The sequence below is a fragment of the Buteo buteo genome, chromosome 20 (genome assembly GCF_964188355.1).
Source record: "Buteo buteo chromosome 20, bButBut1.hap1.1, whole genome shotgun sequence".
Classification (NCBI taxonomy): domain Eukaryota; kingdom Metazoa; phylum Chordata; class Aves; order Accipitriformes; family Accipitridae; genus Buteo; species Buteo buteo.
In genome coordinates this window covers 16610147-16634545 of record NC_134190.1, presented here as the reverse complement: position 1 = coordinate 16634545, position 24399 = coordinate 16610147, and the positions used below count along the sequence as shown (strand labels likewise).

At 40.2% G+C, this 24399-nt stretch overlaps 1 protein-coding gene across 1 annotated transcript in view; it reads right to left on the bottom strand.

Moving 5' to 3' along the window:
• The window catches only part of PIGN (phosphatidylinositol glycan anchor biosynthesis class N), a 107491-nt gene that overhangs the window by 5688 nt on the left and 77404 nt on the right, over positions 1 to 24399 (bottom strand). Inside the window, exons 20-28 of the mRNA XM_075052265.1 lie at positions 20621 to 20729; positions 16471 to 16573; positions 13947 to 14049; positions 11700 to 11786; positions 8961 to 9016; positions 8400 to 8475; positions 7026 to 7099; positions 4073 to 4115; positions 2295 to 2347 (exon numbers count right to left, since the gene is read on the bottom strand). Coding sequence (XP_074908366.1) covers positions 2295 to 2347; positions 4073 to 4115; positions 7026 to 7099; positions 8400 to 8475; positions 8961 to 9016; positions 11700 to 11786; positions 13947 to 14049; positions 16471 to 16573; positions 20621 to 20729 — 704 coding nt within the window. The remainder of the gene's footprint in view (positions 1 to 2294; positions 2348 to 4072; positions 4116 to 7025; positions 7100 to 8399; positions 8476 to 8960; positions 9017 to 11699; positions 11787 to 13946; positions 14050 to 16470; positions 16574 to 20620; positions 20730 to 24399) is intronic.

Sequence of the window (24399 nt, the reverse complement as noted above, 5' to 3'; positions counted from 1 at the left end):
CCACAAAAAAGAATGAGTATGGAAATGTAAGTCAGAAGCTTTGCAAATGCGGCACATATACCACTGGACTCTGATAGACTTTAGAGGAATGAATCCTCACTGGGCAATTAAATTGCTGCTTTTCCACCTATGATTTCAATGATGTGGTAACTAGTAATATAAAACGAACCCTGATAATTGTGCATGTGCGCACACACACACTTCCTATCTGTGCCACAAAAGAAAAAAGGAAAAAAAATTAAAAATGAAAGCAGCTGTCCCTAAGGGTGCTCCTATTCTTTGTTCCATGAAATCCTACACAGGTTTTGTTGAGGTACAAACAGGTAGGGGGGGGAAGGGGAAGAACCGTCATTTCCTTAACTGACTCAGCCTTCTTGGGAAAATTTTGGCAACACCTAAAATGTCAACTGAGATGGGATATTTTCAGACCTTGCTGTCAATGCAACAACAGACAACACTGCAATGGGAATGCCACAGAACTGTCACTGCACTTGCAACAGGAGGACAGGAAAGAGTCAGGTTAGTATCTCTCTCCCACTGGTTTTGGGAATTGCCCAAAACCCCATGAAGCTTATCTTCCCTTTCAGGAATAAACAACAACAACAACAAAATCTGCTGTTGCCTGCTAGTTTTGCCAAGCTTGAGGATCACGTATTAGAAATCTGCTCAGAGGAAAAGGTTTTAGGTGCCAAAATATTGCTCATGCTAGGTAAATGAAAGACCATTTCAGCTCTGGGCCTATGGCTTCACCTCTTTTCTTATGCAACCTAGTAATTTTTATCTTATGTGCATATACACATATACATATAAAACATGTATAAAAAGACTACAATCAAATAACACAGGTGGCAAAGTGAAGCACTCAAAAGTGAAGTAATGACAAATTTAAGGCTGCCTGAGCATTATGCATTATGACATTAATCACAAATTTCTCTTTTGAAAGGACTTTTCAGTGCTTTCTTCAGTGCTCAAAACACACACATGGAGAGGCAGAATTATGGTTGTGCATAATGAGCTCCCCTAAACTCTTCAGGATAAGGCAAACTTCCAGCTGAAACGGAACCAACAATCTATCACCATTGTAAATCTCTACACTATGAAGACTGTATATCAGACAGGATTTTTTTGGGTACTTGTAACAATTTATATTTTTGCTTGCTAACTCCCAATTAGAAAGCTTCTTGCCCAGCAGAACAGAGCTTTTCTGAGGTCTTTAATATCCTTATTAATCTGCACAGGAATTCAAACCAAAGGATGAGGCCATCTGATTTACCATAAACTGACCACAGCAAGGAAGTATGATGTTAAAGCATTGTTTCTTATTTGATCTAACTGTATCTCCTCCCATTAGGAACCTCCAAAAGGTAGCTACAAGCATGAATTTGAACCTCCAAAGGAAACAAGCAGAATACACGTACACACGTGTGTACACACAGGCATGCGCTGGAGGGAAAGCTGGGGCTCAGCAAAGCACAGAGTAAATGTAGACTAAACAGAATATTAACAATGGGTCACTATTCAACTTCTGTTTAAATAACAGTGTCAAGTGACCAGATTGGCTGGATTATTAACACCACATTCCCTACTAAGCTTATTACAGCGTATTATCTATTTCTAGAACTCAGGGAAGGTAAATCTGAAATGTGTATTCCTTGTATTTGTTATTTCTGGACTATTCACAAATAAGACTTAACAGTTGAAAATCTATACCACGATGTATGCTGTGGAGGCCAGTACAACTTATGATGCAAAACAAATTCTCTCATTTTAGCTGCGATTTCTGTGTTTAAATGCTACAAATTTACTCCTCCTGAACTAGGGGGAGGATAAATGCATGGGTCTTGGTAGCCACCAACATATCTGCACAAGGTTCATTAAGTCACAGGGGATTGTATATGGAGGCTTAACTAGATTCAAGACAATTAACAATTTCGATAAATTTCTATTTTAACAGCAATCACGACTAATTAAAATGCAAAACAGGAACTAAATTTTTTTTGCATAATTACTGTTCTTTAGAAATCAAAGAAATCCTACTAACTGTATTTCTTGCCATGCTAAATTCATTACTTCATGTTGCTCTGGCACAGATTTTAAGACACAAGCTTTAGCTTGGGATATGTATACGTGTATGCACATATGTGTGCACATATGTTTTAAGTACAGGGAACATCACTGAAGCATCTGATTAAGGAGAGTAATTGGAAAAAATTACAAGAGTTCTGAGTAGATAAACAACAATATTAACCTATGAGCCTTTTAAAAATGCAATGGAGGCAAAAAACATACTGTACCTTGTTCCAATATCCAGCCAGCTTCCATAATCTTTAACCAAAAAGAAAAAATGCTAGGAAATAAAACAACTTTGATTAGTACATCAACATTGCACAATTTGAAACACAAAATTAGAAACCTTGTTTTCAGGCTGTTTACTCCAAGTTTCTAATTCTTCAAGTAGAACAAGGGCAAGACCTTTCCAGGAATGCTCATTTGGACCAATAGTCTAGGAGCCAGAAATAGATGTAGCATGGTATCAAACACAAATAGTTAAAGATGGACTAAGTTCTGTCAAGCTGGACTTGCAAGAAACAGAAGATTACTAGCAGAGAACTTTTTCAATAAGAAGAACCAAGCCACCTTATTGTTTCAAATAATGGAATCCCAAATAACACCTAGTGCCAAAGAGAAGGCTCCATATTGTTTTCATGGAATTCCACCACAAACTTCTTTGGGCAACTCTGGCAGTTCCCCACCTGTAAAATGGGAATAATGTTGGGAGAAGACAGCACTTGTCTATTAGTGAATCCCCCAGATTCTATCTGGTGGCCCCATTGATTCAAGACAAATCAGTTCTCTCTTTTTCTTTTTTCCCCCACCAACTTTCTCATTTCTTGATATACACACAGCTCCTGCATATCAAACCTCTTTGGTAATATTTTATTTTGTACACCAAGTACATGTTTGCTACTTGTTTTAAAATAGTTAAACCAAAATAGGAGAGTATGTGAAATGCAAGACCTTGATACACTGGGGCTTGCTACACACCAGTACATGCCTGCACTCCTCTTTTGGTTTAGTTAGACTGATTTTATTAATGAAATGCTATGACTGTGGTTTTTTTGGTATTTTAAACCTTTTCCTGTGGAAGTTATAAAAAAATCAGATTAGTCACACAGATTTATTTGAAACTACACAAAACTATACCTTTTCCATTTCTCACTCTACAGACAAATTAGTCATTATTTGTTTTTTTTACTCACTGTTTTTCCTATCAGGTGAGATCCACAGATCACACTGTACAAGGAAATCACATCAGGAATACTTACTCCAAAGGGACAAAACTAAAACAGCATATATGAAGTGAGAACACCAGCTCTACCTGCTGCTTTGAAAAGGTTTCTGTTTACCTTGTGATACCAAGTGGCACTGCTTGCTGGGTTGAAGACAGTTTGAGGGGGCAACAAAAATGTACTTTCAATCTGTAAAAATTATGTTGGGGTATTGTTCAGCTTTGGGTTGTTTTAGCTAGCTTGGTTTGTGGGTGCAAAGTTTCTGAAGATAGCATTTCCTAACAGCTTATTACAAAGGGCACAAAGTGTCTTTTTGGATGTTGCTGATATCCTGGATTCTGACAACTCTAACAGAGCTGGTGGGTAATACCCTTCTCCTTTTCCTCTCTTTTTCAAGGGAAGGTTGGGTGAGTAAAAGATTCAAAATTCCTGAAAAAATTAACTGAACTCTGCACACAGCTAAAACTGATATTCTTATTTAAATTCTTCCTAGGATTTTGATTGGAAAGCACATGAAAAACTCAGAATGATAACTTATTACTTCATTTTTGTCTCTTATTATTATGAGAATATTGCTTTTTCAGAAGCATTAATTACATGAAATTCAAAGAGCAGTGACTGGAGGAGTTTTATCTCTAAATTATGCTAGGATTTCAATCCAATTCACTGCCCTAGTTACAAAAACTTTGAAGTCTGAAAGAAATTCAGATTTCTCTAGATGGAATTAGGAGAACCCTCTGCTTCTTGATCTTATTTGAAGAGAATGTGCAACAACAACTTACCAAAGCCATAATGTCTGAAATCACAAGAACAATGAGGAAAAGGCTGCAAGGGAGAAAAAGAAAAGAACCAGACCATCAACCTTTATTTATGGCCACAGATATTACAAAGCTTATTAAAACCCCCATAAAGAAATTAAAATAAGATATGATTTCTTGCCTTTCAATCACTCAGATACATTTCAATGTATTAGAGAACAGTTAAAATACATGGCTAGGTCATCTGGCATTTGTAATCCCACCCTGCTTGAAGAAGACATTTCACATTAACAGAGTTTCAGTTTTGCAACACAGAAACCTAACACGAGTCATTTTTTGGAGAACAAGAACATCTTACAAACAGCACCTGCCCATTCGTGATGCAGGGGGCTCCTGTGCCAGTTAGGCCAAATAAAGATGATTTAGAAGCTTCAAGATGGGCTCAAGAGTGAGCAAAGCTGTTTGGCGTAGGCAGACAGGTAGTGAGCTGGTGGGTCCTATCCTGACAACCACCCTGCTGGGTACAAAGCTGCTAAAGGAGGTGCTCGTCCCTCCTTCCAGATCTCTGGGTGCCCATAAGCTGCTCTGGGAACACCCAGCATTTTGGTGGCGTGCTCCCAACTCCAGGGGCCTCTCTGTTAGGCAGCAGGTTACTTCTAGAAAGTAGGCTGCAGCCAGTAAAAGGAACCAGAAGGGCGCACACAGAGCTATTTTTTCACCCATTAACCTAATCTTCTTTTCATTAAACTATGTAAATCCTAAATTACATGAAAGCAATTGCTATAACTGGTTAAAACTAGTTTCTAAGTTAATGACACTGAAGCAATGTTGCAAACAGCTGACCCATTAACAGAGAAGTCTTTAACTAGAATACAGTTAATTTATCAGTACTACCATCATAAGTCCATGAAGCTTTTTTCTGGAAAACGTCCTGCTGCAGTGTTGCACGAGTATGAACTGGGGGGACACCCGTACCAATGACTCCTGATGAGGAAGTTTCTGAAACTGTCTATGTCAGCTATGCTTCATTAGTAAATAAGGATGCAACAAACCAACTGTATCTGACGCACTGAAAGGCCTCTTTCCACTTAGCAATGGCTCAGATAGGATGTTGCAATCCTGTAGTGCCTAGGAGGCACTCAACTAGAGGGCTGTTTTCACAGGCAAGCTCCAAGAACATATTCTGACAGAACATTCCCCACAAACAGAAAAAGAAAAAATCTTTAATCTGTAAATGGGGAGTTTAGGAACAATTTGTCCAAATCACAAAAATCTACTTTTTGCCCTTCTGAACTGCAGGAAGCCTTTCACAACAGAAGGATAATGCTAATTTTAGGGCGTGTTTATACACTGCAAAGACAACATTGTCCCCTGTGATGGCTTAATTTATCTAGCAGGGACAGCAAGAGCAATAAAGAGTGCAGCACAGTCTTCAGGACGCGCTGGCAATCAGAGCACAACCTCTCCAGGGATCCCGGGCATGTCTTGTGGTTTCTGCCTTGTTCCTAAGCTGATACTGTGGCAGTATCACTGCTATTGTTACCTGAGCACAGCTAAATGAAGCTGGCACAAATACCAGCCGGAGTTACAACCACAGCCTCATCAAGTGGCACAGACATATTCATGTCCCCTGGTTTAAGAAGTTGGTATCGTCTCCCCTCTCACACACTCAGATGCACATTCCATAAAAGCCTGCAATATCATCAGCGCTGCCAAGGCAAGCATTCACAAGTTAGGAAATGCTGACCTTTATGATGCCTGAGCATTAGAAATGGAAACTGCTAGCTGGTCTTCTGACCAACCCCAATTCCTGAATGCAGCCCTGCTCTTGTTATAAGCCTTAGTAAGGAGTACGAATACCCTTCCTTGGGGGTCTAGGAACAGCCCAAGGATGCTGCACACACAGCTAAGGCAAAGAAGATAAAAGGGATGGTGAGCCTTGTGCTGCCCTTTCAAAAAGAAGGCAGATTTCGGGCTGCCCTGTCTGTCATTAGTACTGGGTGGTGTACAAGGAGACAACAGGCAGGGCACAGGCAGGATGAAAACAAACAGAAAGGCAGAGAGCATCACACTGAGCAAGGGCAGCTTCCTCCTGCTCAGCTAAGCAATATGCAGGAGAGAGTCACTGCTGCCCCCCTGCCACTGACAGCAAGACTTTTGGTCAACTCCACACAACATTCCACAGTGACAAACTCAAAATCATGGGGCTGACAGGGACCTCCTCCTTCTGAGCAGCATCCATAATTTCACATGATGAGCAGAGGATTCAGTCATGTGCATTGGGTCCACTGAAAAGGGTAGCGAGGGCTAGCAGTTAAAAAAAGTAAAAATCTTGAGACAGTGAGAATCGTGAGGGTATTTCAAGTCTGGATACAGGACTCTGCAAGGCTGGGCATCCGTCTCGCATTCTCTCTGAAAAGTCTTCAGAGATGGGGAAAGGACTGACAGCCATCTAGTCCTACTGCAAAAAATATGTAATATTGAACACACCTGAGAAGCACTGAACTGCAATGAAAGGGCATCCAGCAGGGTTGTTTTTTTTTTTTTTTTTAAAAATGCTGTTTGTGGTGAGGTCAGTGCTACAAAGTTAGAAATTGGTTACATTATAAATGTGTATTCAAAAATATTATACTATAGACAGAGACGCAATATAAAACAAAAATCAGACTTTAAATTCTGCTCATTTTTCTACATTATGGGGGAAAAGTGCTCCTTCTGTGTACTGTCAGCAAAGAATATTAAATATCTGATTGTTTCAGACAGGGCCAACACTTCCATTTATACTCATTTATCACTAAGAAAAGAATTCCTGAGCTTGCAAAAATCACTGAACAAAAACCCAAACCACAATAAACAAATAAAAGTAATAACATGATCTACTGCTTTTTTTAAATTTAGGTTGAGATTTGACAATTCTGAATTCTTGCAAAATAGATTTGAAACCCTCACTAATGCAGAAATATAGCACTTACTGTACCTCTTAGAAGACAGTTGTGTTGTGACTTGAACAGCTTCGAAAGCACATGATACCAGAACAAATGGGATTACAACCTGTTTAAAATACAAGCCACATTTTAGTTTATAGCCATATTTACAAAACAACCTGGCAGGTTGTGGAAACATTCTCCTGCTTTTGGAATTATTACAGAATGTGTATGTTACAAAAATAAAATATTGGCGAGAAAGGGTAGAAACTCATTTTGCAGGAAGCACATTTAGTAAATGAATAAAAAACCCCTTCCATGGTCATAGCTGAACTGCAGTGAAATAAGCCATGAGGCAATATGGAAAACTATAATTAAAACACATTAATGATCCTCACTTCATTTATCCATTTTAGCACTACTGATAAATACTTCAACAAGGCGAGAAGACAGAACTATTCAGATCCAATATCTCATGTGACAGGCCGTAGAGCTCCAAGCGTAATAGGACAATCTCATCTCAAACAAAAATATCTGAATATAGAATGTATTCACTAAGGCAGCAAGGATCACACTGGCTCTCCAAAATGAAGTCAAGCAAATGTAAACAGTTCAGTAAACTAAGGACAAAACAAACAAGCTAGAAACATGAATGTTGCCTTTTCCTCTTTCCAAAGTTGACTTGTAATCCTTAAGTTCGTAGTGTAAATGCATTGCTAAAACCTGTTCTCTGGCATTATTGAGTTATGTCCTGCAGTATAACACACGGTATAGCTGTAACTTAAGTCTGCTTTCTCTGGGACTGAAGCACCAGAAAGGCAGAGGCAGGAAATACTGCTTATTTTAGCAATAACCCATAAATACCATGTCTCCCTTCCTGTTTGCCTTTTTACCACTCTGGCAGATCCTTTACTCAAATATTAGAAAAGAGCTCCCACACCTTGCCTGCAAACAAGAAGTGCAATCCAATCTCTGATAGACTATTAAAAATTGTAAGATATAATATTCATTGTAAAATCACAATCTAATCAGTAGGACATTCAAAGCCTGTACTTAATGTAATGTAGATAGAGCTAATAAAATATTTATATCCTCAATGTTTCTGTAGATATTACTCTATAGGGAAAGCTTATCATTTTTTAAATAACTTAAGTCTTTTCAACTTTTAAAATTTCCATTTTAATACAATAAACAGATCTAATGCAGTTAAATTATAGTTCCATGCACTTCAGCTTTTCTCTTTTGGGAAACAGAATCCATCTCTAGAAACACTACAAAGGCTGAAAGCTTCACATATGCTTAAGAAGGCTAATGAAGCTCAAATACATATATACGTTTTTGTAAATTGCATAGTTACAAGCATGTACATGATATGTTATTTATTAAACAGTTCTTTGAGAGAATTTCACTAAGGTAAGATTACTAACCTTCAGCACAAGCAAGCCTCCCATCATAAAGGGACTGAACACAGTCAAGAAACAATAGACAGAAGCAGGATCAAAACTAGAGAAACATGAAAAAGATATTACAACATATCTTTGAAATGGCATTTTCCATTAAAAAAATAGAGCATTTAGTTACCCCTGTAACACACTGTGCATATATACATTTTTAAACAAGGCTGCCAACTTTCTCTTCTCTTGCTCAAATATTAAAATAGCAGGGAGTGCCAACCTCACTCTTCTTTCTCCACAATTTCTCTCTCCTCATGTCTTTTGAGGCACCATGCTGTTGGTGAGCAGCCGAGCTCTCTCTGCTCACGCTGCCAATAACTTCTAATGGAAACTGAGACGACCTCGTAACCAACAAGCTCAGGCTCTTAGGGAACATGTTACAGAGAGCAGAAACAAAATATACTGTTATCATTATTCCACTGGCTATTGCTTTAATTCTGCTGCCCTGATTTTGCTAACCAAATTTATATTTAGTATGCCAACTGCAGGAAGATTTTTTGTACCCTGTGTCTCAAATCAATGAATAAAATTTACCTGTTAACAGAAGCTATGTTTCCGGTGCCAAAAAAGGCTGTCACTATGAAGAAAACCTAGATGTATTTAAGGAAAATACACCACAGAAATGGCTGCAGTAAAACAAACCAAGCATTTTCCCCCCTTCATTGCAATTTACTTTCACAATCCTATCATGAAACTACAAGAAGCTGACCCACTATTACAGCTTTACACTGCATTAAGAAATCCAAAGTATTGTCTAGCTCTACCCAAGATTTCACACATGACTGTGTCAATTTTAAAAGACAGGCACTGCCTGGGGAAGATTTTAGAGCCTGTCTTGAGGCTCCTGCCAGAAAGCTGCAGCTTGTTTTTTCTGGGTCCCTACCTAGCAAGACAGGAACATCCCTGGACCACAATCCCAGCTGTGCATTCAAACACACATGCCTTTTCAGAATGTAATGACATATGCATGTGTACTGCACACCAGAAGAGATGGCTTTATTGAGGAATTGACTGTGGAAGAGGTAGCTGGCTATGAAACAAGATTAAAGGTTCCTATGCTATCCCTCCCATAGATTTGTTGTCTAAAGGTTATGCTGAGTCTATCATTGCAACATGGGACTCCCAGGTTTTTCCTTACTTGAGGGAAGGGAGGACAACTCTGGCAGTATCTGTATAGCTGGAAGGTTTTTTTTATAAACTCTGTGCTTTTCATCTAGGTACACCACTTGCTGCTACATGAGCCCATGAAAGATATTATTCTACCTGCTGAGCTCATTGGGGCCCATTATAGCTCACGTCTCTTCAGTCAAAGAATGGTTTTTAACTGCTTTTTTGCATCAGGTAAAGGGTTAGTCACTACGATTGGCTGCTGTTGCCAGAACTCCCTCTGGTCCTTCCACTCCTGTTGTAACTCCTGCGCTGGATCATTTAAGTCTCTGCACAAACAATTTGCTACCAACTGTTCAGCAGAATCGTTGGGATTCTGAATGCAATATTTTGGAAGGATTAGGTCAGCATAGCTAAAGAAATTATGCTTCCCAAGGGTATCACATCATTTCAAGTTTAGTAACACAGCAGTCTAACAGCATAGCACAGTTCTGCCAGTTAAGATTTATAAGAACAACAGTTCTGCAATAAAACAAAAAAATACCAGTAGCACATAGGTCTAATCAAAATGCTAAGCATAAGCAATCCAAATCTTCTTCTGGAAGATCAGGCTATAAGGTCCCTCAGCACATGCTGACTTTTGGGCCCTATATAAGAACTTTGAGGCAATCTTAAGATATACAGCTCACTGGGTCATAGTTGCAATGTGACTGCTCTAGTAGAAAAGGTTTCTCTTCTAATACCACTATTTCTAAACATTAAATGGCATCTAAATTAAAGGCACAACATCTTTTGAGCAGGTGTGTATCATACCTGGTCTCTGCAAAGGAGACCTGCAAATTGTGTATTTTTTCAGAAGCGGGACAAAATACATTCAAGTGTTATAGATTAAGATGAGATTAAAGTAGTGCTACATTCAAGTGTTAGATTAAAGAAGGTCTATGCTGGAGCTTTAAAAAATGCAATTGGATTGATTGATTTTTGTTTTGGCTAATTTTTAGCATCTGACAGCAGTGGCTTTACTAAAAGTTAGCTTATTTTTTGTTAAAATAGCAAAAGAGCAAATTAAATTGATAAATTTACTGCAAGGTGTCTCAGTTGCTCTTCAGGTATACTCTAAAGCAAACACAAACATTCAACACCTAGCAAATTGTTTTGCCTCCTTCCTTGACATTGAACTGCCTTCTTAATGAGGTATCTGTCACACCTCCTCTGCTGCAGGTTCCCAACGTCCAACAGTGTTGTCCCAAATTCCAACAGCGTAGACTCTGTGACTGTGATCCACCCTCTCAAATTTGGTTATCCTACGAGTTATAAAGCCTGTTTTTGCAGGAACCAGTATTGAGACAACTCCCTCCCCAGCTCCAGCTATGATAACCCACCTGCACTAGAAACCCATAGGTTCTAGACTGGTTCATAATTTCTCTCCCACTTTCACACCCATCACCCTTGCTGCCAAATACCTCTCACTTAACTGCAGTCCCACAATGGAAGAGAAAAATGACTTTATCAACTCAACAGTATTTAAAAAAAAAAAAATCTGCTGCAGTTTCATTGCACTAATGCAAAATAACTGCTATGTTAGTGAACAAACAGCTCTTCCCTCCCAAGCCCATATAATTTCTAACAGGAGAAACCACGTGATATAAATAATTCTAGGCTAGATTCTGGGAACAAGTTTCACTAAGAGCCTGCAGGAGCTTTCCTTCTCATCTCATCTGCCTGGCCATGGCCAATGCCTGCCCCTAACATTTTCTTCCTAACACACTGCCATATTCTAAAAATGAGAAAATGAGAATAAGTTTAAAATCACCTTTTCTAAATGATTTGTGAAAGTTGAATGAGTTCCCTCCAGCCAAAATGTAATAAAACCAAACTGAAAACAGGACTCCTTAGAAGAAAGTTTACCTCAACTTGGTCATAAGAGACCAAACTTTTCAAAGTGGCCAAGGAGCCAGGTTCCAAACCAGTGCAGTTTGTACTGGATTTCTTAATACATTATCAAAACCCATAATGTACAAGGACCATTGTCTTTTAAGCAACATCAGTCAAATCATCTTCACTAGCTTTTGTTTCCAGAGCCTACCAGGCTACAAATTTTGATTGCAGGGCCTTTTGAAACAAACCCATCTTTTCCCTGGAATGCAGCAACCGGCGAAAGGATACAAAGAAGAAAGACCTGCGGATGTCATCTAGGTGGAGCTGTCGAAACTGAGTTATATCAGTAGCATAGGCGAAGTTGAAACCAGCAAGCTGGAAAGACAGCAGAAGAAATCAATACCAAGTATCAACTGATGTACTTTGATTGAACCACCATATTTTTACTGAAACGAATGAGAAATAATCCTACTTCCCTATCAGCTGTTTTTAGAGTAGCACTATGATGAGGACTGCAAACCTTTCCCGTATTTTCATTATACTTTAATGAATCTGCCAGAAAGATTGTACAAGTGAGATGATCAAATGAACAGTGGAGCTTCTGCTGTTATCTACACTAAAAATGAACTTCTGTGCCTTAGACTTATCTTTTTTCATCATAAATATTCCTCCTACACACACGCACTTCTACTGCTCACAGGAGCATGTGGATAAAGACCCACAGAAATAAAAGACTGCAATTATCCTCAGTTGACTTATGTTGTGAGTGAGAATACTAAAATATTCTCCATCTCCTTCAATCAGTTCTCAGCACAGTATCACCTGACCTGAAGAGAAATTGTCTTCATGGAGTTTAAGAGGTCAATGAACTCCTTTTCACTGGGGAAAAGAAAAAATTCAAGTAATAGACATTCAACACTGATAACATTTTAATTAAAAATAATCTCACATCATCAGAGAACTGAGCTGGATTCTCTAATACAAGTTTTACTTTGTGGCATATATTAACAGGCATTCTAAAGATGATTTTTCTAATCTAAAAACGGGAAGCAGGGGTAAGCTTTATTGTTCATTTCATTTAAAACCAAAAGTCAAATGACATACAGGGAGCGACAACAGAAAACTTAATTACAGCTTACTTATGTTCTTTTCGTTTGCATTTGATTAATAAAGTGTTCATCACTTTTAATACCGGTTTAATAGAATTTTATTTTAAAACGTACAGAACATCAGACCACCATCAGACAGGCAAGCATTACTGAGATGCGCTGTTAGAAGATGCAAAAGGTAGAGCGGGTTCTAGAGTAGAAGAGAAAGTACATCCCACAGATTACTCTGCTGTGCTAGAAACCTCCGGTTGCAATCATGGCCTCATGCCAAGTGTACATTTTTACATTCAGATTCCTTCGCTGTCACTTAAGATGCTATGGAACATGCTCACACAAAATATCCTAACTATACATAGCATAAATAAAAGCAATTCCCATTTTTATTTCTGATATTCAGCCTTAAATTGGTAAAGCCTGTTCTTTCTCAAGTTTTAAAACTGTCTCCCTTGCAGGAGAACCACAAAACCACAGTATGTGTCAGCTCCGCTCTGGTGACTGCCTTGGCTCAGAATTCACCTCCTGGCACTTCTCCCTAATTATTATGAACTGTGAAAGGAAGGAAAGATGTGTACTGCCACTTGTCTTACAAGTGACTCTGGCCGCTCCCATGCATTTGCACCCAGGTTCTCTGTGACCTGCACCAAGGACGGCGCATTTGGGAGAAGGGCGGGAGAGCTGTGCTGCACCCCTGCCTGGTTCTGAGCACCCAGACGACTCTGCAACCGGCACTTCAGATCTAGCCAAATCAATGGCATAGCCACAGTTTGTTAAACCCTTGATGTAATCTAAAAGCTAAGTAGCAGTGCAGCAGCATGGGCGTTGAAAACTGCTGACAATATACTAAATTTTAAGGTGAAAGAAGTTGCATTGATTACAAAACTCCCTCTCCAGGCAAATCCACAAAGGTGCTAGTTCCAAGTTAGTCTCCAGCTCCTTGTCTGTCTAATCAGAATAAAACTGTCCCTGAAGAAAGAGTGGAAGGACAAAGTCAAACTAAGATTTCTGGTATTTCCTACGGGCCATTTCAGAAATCAAATTCTTTCTTTTCAGCCTCTCACTTGTGAACGTACCATCAGAATAAAAAAAAAAGTACAGTAACATTGAAAGAGTTACTGTACCTTATGCTGAATTAGCACTATGCTTGACAAACAGAGCTTTGTAGCCTACAGAACATATCACTAAGTCAAACTGATTTCCAGCTTTCCTAGAAATGGCTCTGATGTGGAGTATCTTCAGCAACATAAACTGTAAATCTTTCTTAGAAGGTCACATTCCTATTTCATAAAACAGCCTATATTGGCTTCCCAAAATTAAAGAAATGTAAAGTGTTGCTTTGTGAAAACCACTCAGAATATTTATTATATCCTCAAGGGAAGAAAAAGATAAAGCTGTTAATTAACCTGATATAACTATCTGAAGCTGTTACCTTTGGTTTGAGTGAAAGACCATAGTGCTGCAGTGCTTCTTGCTCCATAGTTATCCACACAAACATCAAACCAGACAGCACCAGTGGAAACAGAGCTTCATACCTGAAGAGTAACATAATAATCTCAGTAAGTGCAGTCACTAACAATTATTTAACATCAAATACTGACGTGTTTCTTTTCTTCTTTCTTCACACAAATGATACACCAAAGATCTAGTAGCATTCTTCCCCTTCTCTACCCATTTCTGAGGAGTACCCAAAGTTGGTTGAAGTTTAAAGCCATACAATAATTAAATGGTAAAAGTAAGAGAAAGCAAGGCTGTTTTAGCTTTGTCATGTTTTCCACCCATTTTCTCATTTGATGGCTGCCACAACATTGGATGAGTGCCCTTTGTGTCATGATTAATTTTAACAAAAGTGGAATAAAATTAAAAAGAAATGGGAAAAAAAAGAATCACATTTGCTACCCATTTGCTGCAAAATGGAAAATTTTCTAATGAGAACTATTTGGAACTGAGGGGTTACAGTCCAACCTAGACAGCAACTAGACATTGTGTCTCTTTAGGTCCTAATCACACAAACTCATTCTGGTCATCTCAGTCTAGTTCCAAGGAGAGACACATCTGTATAATAAAAAGAGCATTACATTTCACTGAAGTGAAATGTCCTTTTCTTTACTATATACCAATCCATCGCAATAGTAGCATCAAGTCATGCTCTAACTGAGGCCGCTAAGCTGTTCTAGCTACAACCCCAATCTCAGAAGATTACTTCTGGCTCCTATAGCACTCAAACATAGCAAACTAGGAGTGTACTTATGTGAAGATTAAAAACCCCAGATAACTTAGGGGTGTAGACTGTCACTGGATAATCCTAGTTTCTCCTTGCCCTCTACATCTCAGTTGCACTTCATGGTGCCTCTCAGATTTTTTTTTTCTTTCAGGATAAAACTATAATACTGACACTGACTGTGACACTAACACTGACAAGATGGTAGTTTTTTTCCTCCTTGGACACACACTTATTTGTCTAAAAATAAGAATATCATTGCAGTTAATCTTGGTATTGTTTCTGTTGTGCCTTTTTATTAGCATAACTACAAAGCAGTTTCAAACTGGAACAAAAAAAATTGGTTAGACATTTCTGCTTTAATTATCAGAATGACAAGCAGTTAAACATGAAGACAATGGTTGGGTTGTCAGTAAGAAAGGTACCTACAATCCTCACAATGGTCTACACTTGTCTACAAATTGAACGTCTTCAACTGAGTTGGTGACAACTGGTTGTATGTGACCATGCCCTTCAATACTTGCACTTAACTGCACCTAGAAAGGTGGTGTAATTACCTGGGCAATGCACTGAGTTATCATTACATAACATAACAGAACACTGAGGAGAGAAACACTGTATACTTTTGGCACTGAGTGCCTTGTTTTTGCTATGATTCATTATTTTGGGGTTTTTGGGTTTTTGTTTTTTGTTTTTTGTTTTTTGTTTTTTAAAGAATTGTTCCAAAATTTGTTGGGCTATTTGAACATTGTAGGAAGACAGCAGAGAGCTGTCAGTGTTTAAGTGGTCTGATGCAGGGCCAAAATACAAAGAGGGAGGTTACCAGCCTCAGAGAGAACAACATTCATGCTTTATCCAGTAGCCAGGACAGGCTAAAAAGGTTAAGTGTAAGAGTGTGTGTGCGGACAGGAGTAAGATAGGATCAAAATCTTAACAGGGAAGTGGGAGGAAGGGGAGGCAGGAGATTAAAAAAGAGAGATGCTTCATCTAAAATGAGAGTATCCACAAGAGGCAGCTATTGCAAAATGTCTGCTGCAAGATGTTTTATTCCACTTAATTTTCCAGTGTAATTAAATCCAGAGGATAAGTGGGAGGGAGGCAGAAAGAATGGTTCCTATACTCCCCATTAATTATGCTCTTAAGAGCTACCGAGTCTGGAAAAAAAGGGTTGGCTGACACAGTGTTTTCTTCATTTACAAGCTCTGCACAGCTATCTTTTATCAAAAAAGAAGCAAGCCCAACTCTTTATGGGGACTAGCATCCCTTTGAAAAAAATTACTTCCATGAAAATCTCTCTGAATAAAATTTTCCCTCATTTTAGGGCTACCTGTTTCCTGTCACACGTCATTTAAGCCATAACTAGACACCAGTGCTGAGCAAACGGGAAAGAAGTTTCCTTTTGTTTGCAAGCAGAAAAGCACATGCCAAAACAACAAAAGACATAAACTAAACCAGACTTGTTTTGGTGCAAGATTGTTTGAATACATACCCTTCCAGCCACCGCTTGGTCTAGCTGAAAGGAATGTCAACAAAACAGTGTTGATAATACAAGGAGGAATATGGAAGTTCCCCTGAAATTTTGTTTAGGAAACTAAACAAGGAGATAAATGGTGAGACTACAGCTGGAAGCACATGTTACACCTTTAACAGAAATGTTCATAAGATACAGCAGTTTCACAATTAGCCCTTGATTTTCATATGTAAGACCAATCCAAACAGAGTAAGAAAGAAGTACCCTGTGCTGAGGAGCAGGTAGGTGGACATCAGGGAGAGCAATATGCTGAACAGTCGCTGAAAGAGAAATGTGGGGCTCAGCAACGGCAACACTGAGGAAGAAACTGCAATAGAGAGAGAACCACGGTCACTACCTGCAAAACATTTCATTCTCGGTAACAAAATAACATTCTCCAAATCTTGACACTTTATGTACAGAAATTCAATACTGGTCATACATGCCTTTCTATTTTCAGAAGTTACTTTTGCTAAAGAAAAAACAGTGTTTGGAATGCTTAATATTTATCAAAAGTAATTTTAGTTCTCTATAATTTTAATTCCCTGGCTTTCTACCTTACAGCTTTTAGAATTTCTCACAAACTGATGTTAATAAGTCCTTAAGATGATGCAGAAGCACTACTTGAAAAAAACGCTCAAACTTGACTATTTAATACTACTCCGAGAACCACTTACCATGGCCCCAAGGACCTCTGGCAGCTCCAAGATTGTGGTTACAGAGCCACTGCTCCACTGGATTAGATTAGGAAACCTGCCACATTTTGAAGTGCAACTGAAAATACTGGTAGAAAAGATATAGAAACTACCAATTTATTAGCTTCTCTACTTGAAAGTTTTAAAACAGGAATATTTAAGGAACTACAGGGGATCTATCTGTCATGATTTATGCCCTTGCTTTCAACTTGCAATGCATTTCTCTAATGCAGGTGTTCGATTTTAAGAGTTGCATGTTGCTCCTTAGTGCAGTCCACTGCTCAACTGCCCAGTCAGCCCAGGTTAGAAGAGTCTGTGCCACCCCTAAAGACACTCCTCTAGCCAGGAAACTTCTGCAGGTGAGGACAGGGCCCAACAGTTTACAGGAGGTGAGGAAAACTGGGAAGAGAGGAAATGGGCTACTAGAAAAGCAAGTAAAGACAAAGAAGAGTAAAGGAAAAGTGGCCATTACCCCTTGTCCTATCGCTACATGCCCTTGTAAAAAGTCCCTCTCCAGCTTTCTTGTAGGCCACCTTCAGGTACTGGAAGGCTGCTATAAGGTCTTCCTGGAGCCTTCTTTTCTCCAGGTGAACAACCCAACTCTCTCAGCCTGTCTCCAGCCCTCTGATCATCTTCATGGCCCTCCTCTGGACTCACTCCAACAGGTCCATGTCCCTTCTATGTTGGGGGTCCCAGAGCTGAATGCAGTACTCCAGGTGGGGTCTCATAAGAGCAGAATAGATGGGGAGAATTGTCTCCCTCAACCTGCTAGTCAAGCTTCTTTTGATGCAGCCCAGGATACGGCCGGCTTTCTGGGCTTCAAACACACATTGCCAGGTCATGCTGAGCTTCTCGTCAACCAACATCCCCAAGTTCTTCTCCTCAGGGCTGCTCTCAATCCATTCTCTGCCCAACCTGTATTTGTGCTTGGGATTGCCCTGACTCATGTGCAGGACCTTGCACTTGGCCTTGTAGAACTTCATGAGGTTCACACACAGGCCCGTCTCTCAAGACTGTCAAGGTCGCTCTGGATGGCATCCCTTCCCTCCAGAATGTCGACCGCATGACACAGCTTGGTGTTGTCGGCAAACTTGCTGAGGGTGCACTCAACCCCACCGTCCATGCCGCCAACAAAGATGTTAAGCAGTGCTGGCCCCAATACCGACCCCTGAGGAACGTCACTCATCACTGGTCTCCACTTGGACATCAAGACGTTGCCCGCAACTCTGAGTGTGACCATCCAGCCAATTCCTTATTCACTGAGTGGCCCATCCATCAAATCCATGTCTCTCCAATTTAGAGACAAGGATGTCATGTGGGACAGTGTCAAATGCTTTGCACAAGTCCAGGCAGATAACATCAGTTGCTCTTCCCTTATCCACCAATGCTATAACCCTGTCGTAAAAAGCCACCAAATTTGTCAGGCATGATTTGCCCTTAATGAAGCCATGTTGGTTGTCACTGATTACCTCCTCATTTTTCATACACCTTAGCAGAGTTTCCAGGAGGACCTGCTCCATGATCTTGCCAGGCACAGAGGTGAGACTAACTGGCTTGTAGTTCCCTGGGTCTTCCTTTTTTCCATTTTTAAAAATGGGGGTTATGTTTCCACTTTTGCAGTCAGTGGGAACTTCCCTGGACTGCCACAACTTCTCAAATATGATGGAGAGTGGCTTAGCAACTTCATCTGCCAGTTCCCTGAGGACCTGCAGGTACATCTCATCCAGTCCCATGGACTTGTGCACCTTCAGGTTCCTTAGATGGTCTTGAATCTCATCTCTTCCTACTGTGGGCAGTTCTTCATTCTCCCAGTCCCTGCCTTTGCTTTCTGCGACTTGGGCGGTGTGGCTAGAGCACTTGTCAGTGAAGGCTGAGGCAAAAAAGTGATGGAGTACCTCAGCCTTCTCCATATCCTGGGTAACCAGGTCTCCTGTTTCCTTCCAGAGAGGGCCCACATTTTCCCTAGTCTTCCTTTTATCACCAATGTACCTACAGAAGCTTTTCTTGCTGCCCTTGAAGTCCCTGGCCAGATTTAATTCTATCAGGCCTTTAGCTTTCCTAACCTGATCCCTGGCTGCTCAGACAATTTCTCTGTATTCCTTCTACGCTACCTGTCCTTGCTTCCACCCTCTGCAGGCTTCCTTTCTGTGTTTGAGTTTGTCCAAGAGCTCCTTGTTCATACATGCAGGCATCCTGCCCTTTTTGCCTGCCTTCCTCTTTGTTGGGATGCATGGCTCCTGAGCCTGGAGGAGGTGATCCTTGAATATTAACGAGCTTTCTTGGCCCCCTCTTCCCTCCAGGGCTTTATCCTATGGTATTCTACCAAGCAGATCCCTGAAGAGGCCCTCAAGTCTGCTCTCCTGAAGTCCAGGGTAGCAAGCTTGCTGTGCACTCTTTCACTGCCCTAAGGGGTGAGCTTGAACTCCACCATTTCATGGTCACTGCAGCCAAGGCTACCCTTGAACTTCACATTCCTCACCAGTGCCTCCCTGTTGGTGAGAAGAAGGTCCAGCATAGCACCTCTCCTCATTGGTTTCTCCATCACTTGGAGAAGGAAGTTGTCGTAATGCATTCCAGGAACCTCCTGCATTGCTTATACCCTGCTGTGTTGTCCCTCCAACAGATATTGGGGTGGTTCAAGCCCCCCATGAGGACCAGGGCTTATGAATGTGAGGCTGCTTCTATCTGTCTATAGAGGGCCTCATCCGCTTGGTCTTCCTGGTCAGGTGGCCTGTAGCAGACCCCCACTATAATGTCACCTGTCCCAGCTCTCCCTTTAATCCTGACCCATAAGCTCTCGGTTGGCTCCTCATCCATCCCCAGGCGGAGCTCCATGCACTCCAGAGCTGGTCTTTGACAGACGGAGACACCCCCTCATCTCCTTGATGCCAGTAAGCTCACAGCCCTGCAGGCATGCGCATGTCTCTAACTCTTCTTGTTTATTCCCCATGCTACAGGCATTTAAGTGGGCCTCCTAATGAAGCTGACTTACTGGCTGGAGTGGCTGGAATTCCTTTGTGCTGCTCTTCAGGTGCTCTCCTGCTGACCTGTGATCCCTCTCCAGGCTCTGGGCATCTATTGCTGGCACTGGCACTTTAATTTTAGAGTGGTGAAAAATCCATGGACTTGTAAATAGTTTTTTTCTTTAATAATTAGGTTCTAACAGATATCAAACATACATTAGCATCATTAGTTCACACGTATTTTGCAAGGCAGCTCTGAAAAGCACTTCCATACACCCCAAGGGTCTCCATCACCAGCTGCAACTTCAAGTTTCTATTGAAATTCAGCAACAACCTTTCCTCACTTTCTTATGCTTAACTGGATTGCTTGCAGAACATCTCAGATCACCCTTATATGGCTCCAAGTGAAACAAAGAGGGAATTTATATCATCATATCCCTAAAAGAGGTCTTCAAGATATTCAGAATATTCAAAACAAAAGATAAAGCTACTTGTAAATCAAAGTTGTTTGTATTACAAATGTACAAATGAGTAATATTTTAGAAGACTAACGTTCCTCAAAAAACCTCACTTAGGAAAGAATAGTGAACACATGGAGGAACTATTAGGAGTCAAATAAAGGAATATGCACAAAAGATGTAAAAAAATGTCAACGCCCTCCACCCAACCTCAAACCCCACTATCTGCATACAAGTTTGAGAGGGAAGATGTTCTCACCTAGAGTCATCCAGCTAATAATTTGATTCAATACAGGCAATCCCTGTTTGTTCTTAAGACTCTCATGGGTACTGCTCACAACATATGTTGAAAGTGCAATACTCAACATCTAGAAAGAAATCAGATAAAAAACCACATAATTAATCTATGTATCTCTGCCATCCCATACTAAATATGTAAATATGCTTTAGAGTTGCAAAAACACATCCTCTGAATCAATGTAACAACAGGAAGTCTGATATGTAGTGTCAAGTATTTCTAGCTTTTCACAATTTATGCTTTTTAAAACATCTTTTTTTTTTTAATTATTATTATCTATTTGTACTATCTTAAAATAGTTTAAACAAGTGCCCTGGATCACTGATTTGGCATGATAAGCTTTCTGTCAAGATTGGTTACTTAAACACTCATGTAAACCACAGAAAACATACGCCCCCAGTTTTTCAAGAAGCACTTGTCCTCAAACAGCAACCACAAAGAACTATCACAACCTCTGGCTTTGCTGCAGGATCAGGTACAGGGTGCAGGGGAAGGCTAGTTAAAGCAAGAGTTTTGCATGGGCAGCACAGCTCCTGTAATAAGAGACAGCAGCAGCAGACCAGATTGGAGGTGGATTTCAAGAGATGGAAAGAAGCTGCAATCTTAGCAGACTGTTCAAATGAAATTGTCTGAACCATCTCAAGCAGAGCCCTCTGCCTTGGAGAAGCAGTGAAGCTGAAGAGGGTTTCTTTTACTTGACTAATTGAAGAGACACCATTCAGTCATCAAGTAGATGTGAAAAACCTTAGGAAAATTACCCCATCAGTCAGTTATTTTTGAAAGATGACAATTATCCAAGAAAATGTTTGAGCCCAGTTTTCAATTGCTGCTATTTATTCAGAACTCTGCAGTTCCACTAAAAGGCAAATCAAGCATGCATGGTACTTTGCAAACATGTGCTTTAAAACTGCATTACAAGGTATAATTGCTGTTGTGGCTTTTTTTAGTGCAAAGCAACTACATAGTGTTCACATCCATCACTTTTTACCATATGAATAGCTGCCATTCCCCTGCCAGACGCAGTGATACCTACTGGTACCTGCCCAGAGGATACCCTTAGCAGTCAGCATCCTTTTTTGGTGCGGTTTCACAGGTGCTCAGTATCTGCTGCTTCTATTTAATTTCAGGCCACAAGACCACATAACTTGTACTTCTGTGTGATATCAATAAGCTAGGCCAAAGCATTAAGCCTCCAAAAGCTCAGGGAATTGGCCCCTTTAGACCTCTGATGTTTATTTGGGATACTTTTGTGGTATTCAGGCCAGATCTCTCCCCTTTGATATATTTTTTCAACTTCTTTTAGCATCATGAGCTCTGGTAATCCCTCTGCTATCCCCTAGCCACTGGTGAAGTCACTTGCACTCACTTTGTGTCATCTCCTGTAATGTATCTTGTGCCGTGGAAGACTTGTGATGACCTGGGCACGTTAGTAAACCCAACTTACTGCTGCTAGATCTATGCCAGCATCCAGGGAAGAGCTCAGCATCTGCTTTTGAGACTCCTGTGTTCACAGTTTAGGTAATGTTTAAACTGCTCTCAGCTTTCACCAACATCTCCAGGACTGTGGAACAGAGCAGAAGCAACTTGGAGATGCAAACTGAGGTCTCCAGCTAAGAATCTGTCTTCTTTTCCCCTTCACAACTTTCTTTGAAGTTCAGAGATTATTCTTGGAAGGATTAAGAGCTGGCCTCTGAGAAACACTCATCCACAGGTCACAGCTAGAAAAAAATCAGGGGTGACATCTGCAGTCCCAACACCTCTCCATCAGCAGGTCTGGCTGGGAGCTCTCTGAAGCATTTAACATGATAACCCATACAGAAAGTGTTAGGAGAACCAGCACCATCAGCTGGACACTTTAAAAGGCACACAAAGAAGACAGACCTGTAGCAAATTAATCTATCTTCTCATTCCCCAAAATGAAGAAACATCAACCAATCTTAGTTTCCTGTCTAGGAAGGAACAACGTTATCAGAGGAAAGCATAACCTTCAGTGACTGCCTCCAAAACCACATATGGGGGAGCTGCCGAAACTACTTATAAGAAACCCCTTGTCAGATGCAAAGCAGGAACCTGCTCATGTGTGGTTATGTATATGAATGTCAGTGAGGTGATCACAGTCTGTCATTGCAAAATAGGTCTGTTGCATCTGACTAGAGGATTCATCGCACCATTAAAACTGCCTGGGAGTTCAAAATGCTTCAAACCACCGTTTTTTAAGATCACCCCCTTCCCTGTCCCCAACAACAACTCAAAAGAAAACATAAAAGGAGAATGAGGGAAATTAATCACCTAGAAATACTAGTCTTCTGGTAAATGTTTTTCTTTCATATTGCTGTCCATTTCAAAGCAACTAAATGCAACCTAACCTCAAAACAAGTTAATTACTTAGAAATGGGTAATGCCTCTGTAATGTCCTTTTCCCCCTCTAAGTCTGAATAATCTCCCCTCCCAATCCTTTCCTTACCCTCAGTATGAATGGTGGATCCCATGTTTTCCATTCCCAAGTAAGCTTTTGAAATAAAAATCTAATAGAGACTAGTAATTAGATGTCACTACTGTAAAATATCCTCTGATAAAGGAGCAATTTGAGGAGCTTTATGATATTCTCCAAGGTTGGGAGAAAAACAAAGATGTTACTCCCTGAACAAGGAGGCAGAACATTTTAATCTAATTAAGTATCCCAGGGCTCTGTGAGTGAATTTCCCGATTCTCTAAAGTTGGCTCAAGAATAGTCTGGCATTACTTTTTGACTACAGATCTATTTCATCATCATCATCATCATTTGTGAGCTTCTCCACGAAGTTACACCACATGAGATGCTGCAGCAGTTATGTGGCAAGTTGATGTCAGCCAGCTGCCAGCTGCCCACCTAGTTGTCCTCTCACTCCTCCATCCAGTACAATTTGTTTTCAGGCATTCCAGTGAGAAATCCACTGCTGAGTATATACTGAAAATATCTGTCCTAAATGCTTAAGAAAGGAACTGATACCTCTTTTCCACAGTTCAGCTGAAAAAGTTAAGAGAAACCACCAGCATATTACGCATGTGTGAGCGCTCAGGTAAAGGCATCTTAAGCATTCATTATTCTTTCCCCTCCTCCTTTTAACCAATTTAAGCTCCATACCTAAACCAGTGATATAATGAATGCATTGCTTAGCTCAGTAAGAAACTCCAGCATGTAAGTCATAACCAATAAAGCTGGTCCTGAAATAAAACCATTATCCTGTAATAAGTTTTAAAAAAACAAAAGAGGACAGCAGACATACAAGGTATTGTTAGAATCTTAAAGGCTCTCTAGAACTTAATTAGTACCTACTATGAAAAGATCTACCTATTTCATGAAGCTATAAAGAAAAAAAAATCTCATCTTTCATCTGAAAGAAGATTTAACCAACAAAAAACCAGCTCAGTATCAGTCTCACTTTGTTATTCAACAGCCAGAAGCTGGAAAGAAGCCCCTGAACCAGCAAGCCTGTGCTTAGTGTGCATGTGCAATTCCTGCAAGGTCATTGGAAGTTACATACGCAGACTGAAGGTAGGACAAACTGTCAAACTCTGAGTAGAGCATAAGAATGCGTATGCACATCTATGTATCAATACACATAAATATGCACAGGATAAACTTTTTGGGAACACAGCATTATGATATTTAAAAATGCATATTACCATGAGCACATGGTCTCCTTGAAATATTCAAGTAGAAAAGTCTTAGGAACAATAATTTTCTTCTTGAAAATTGA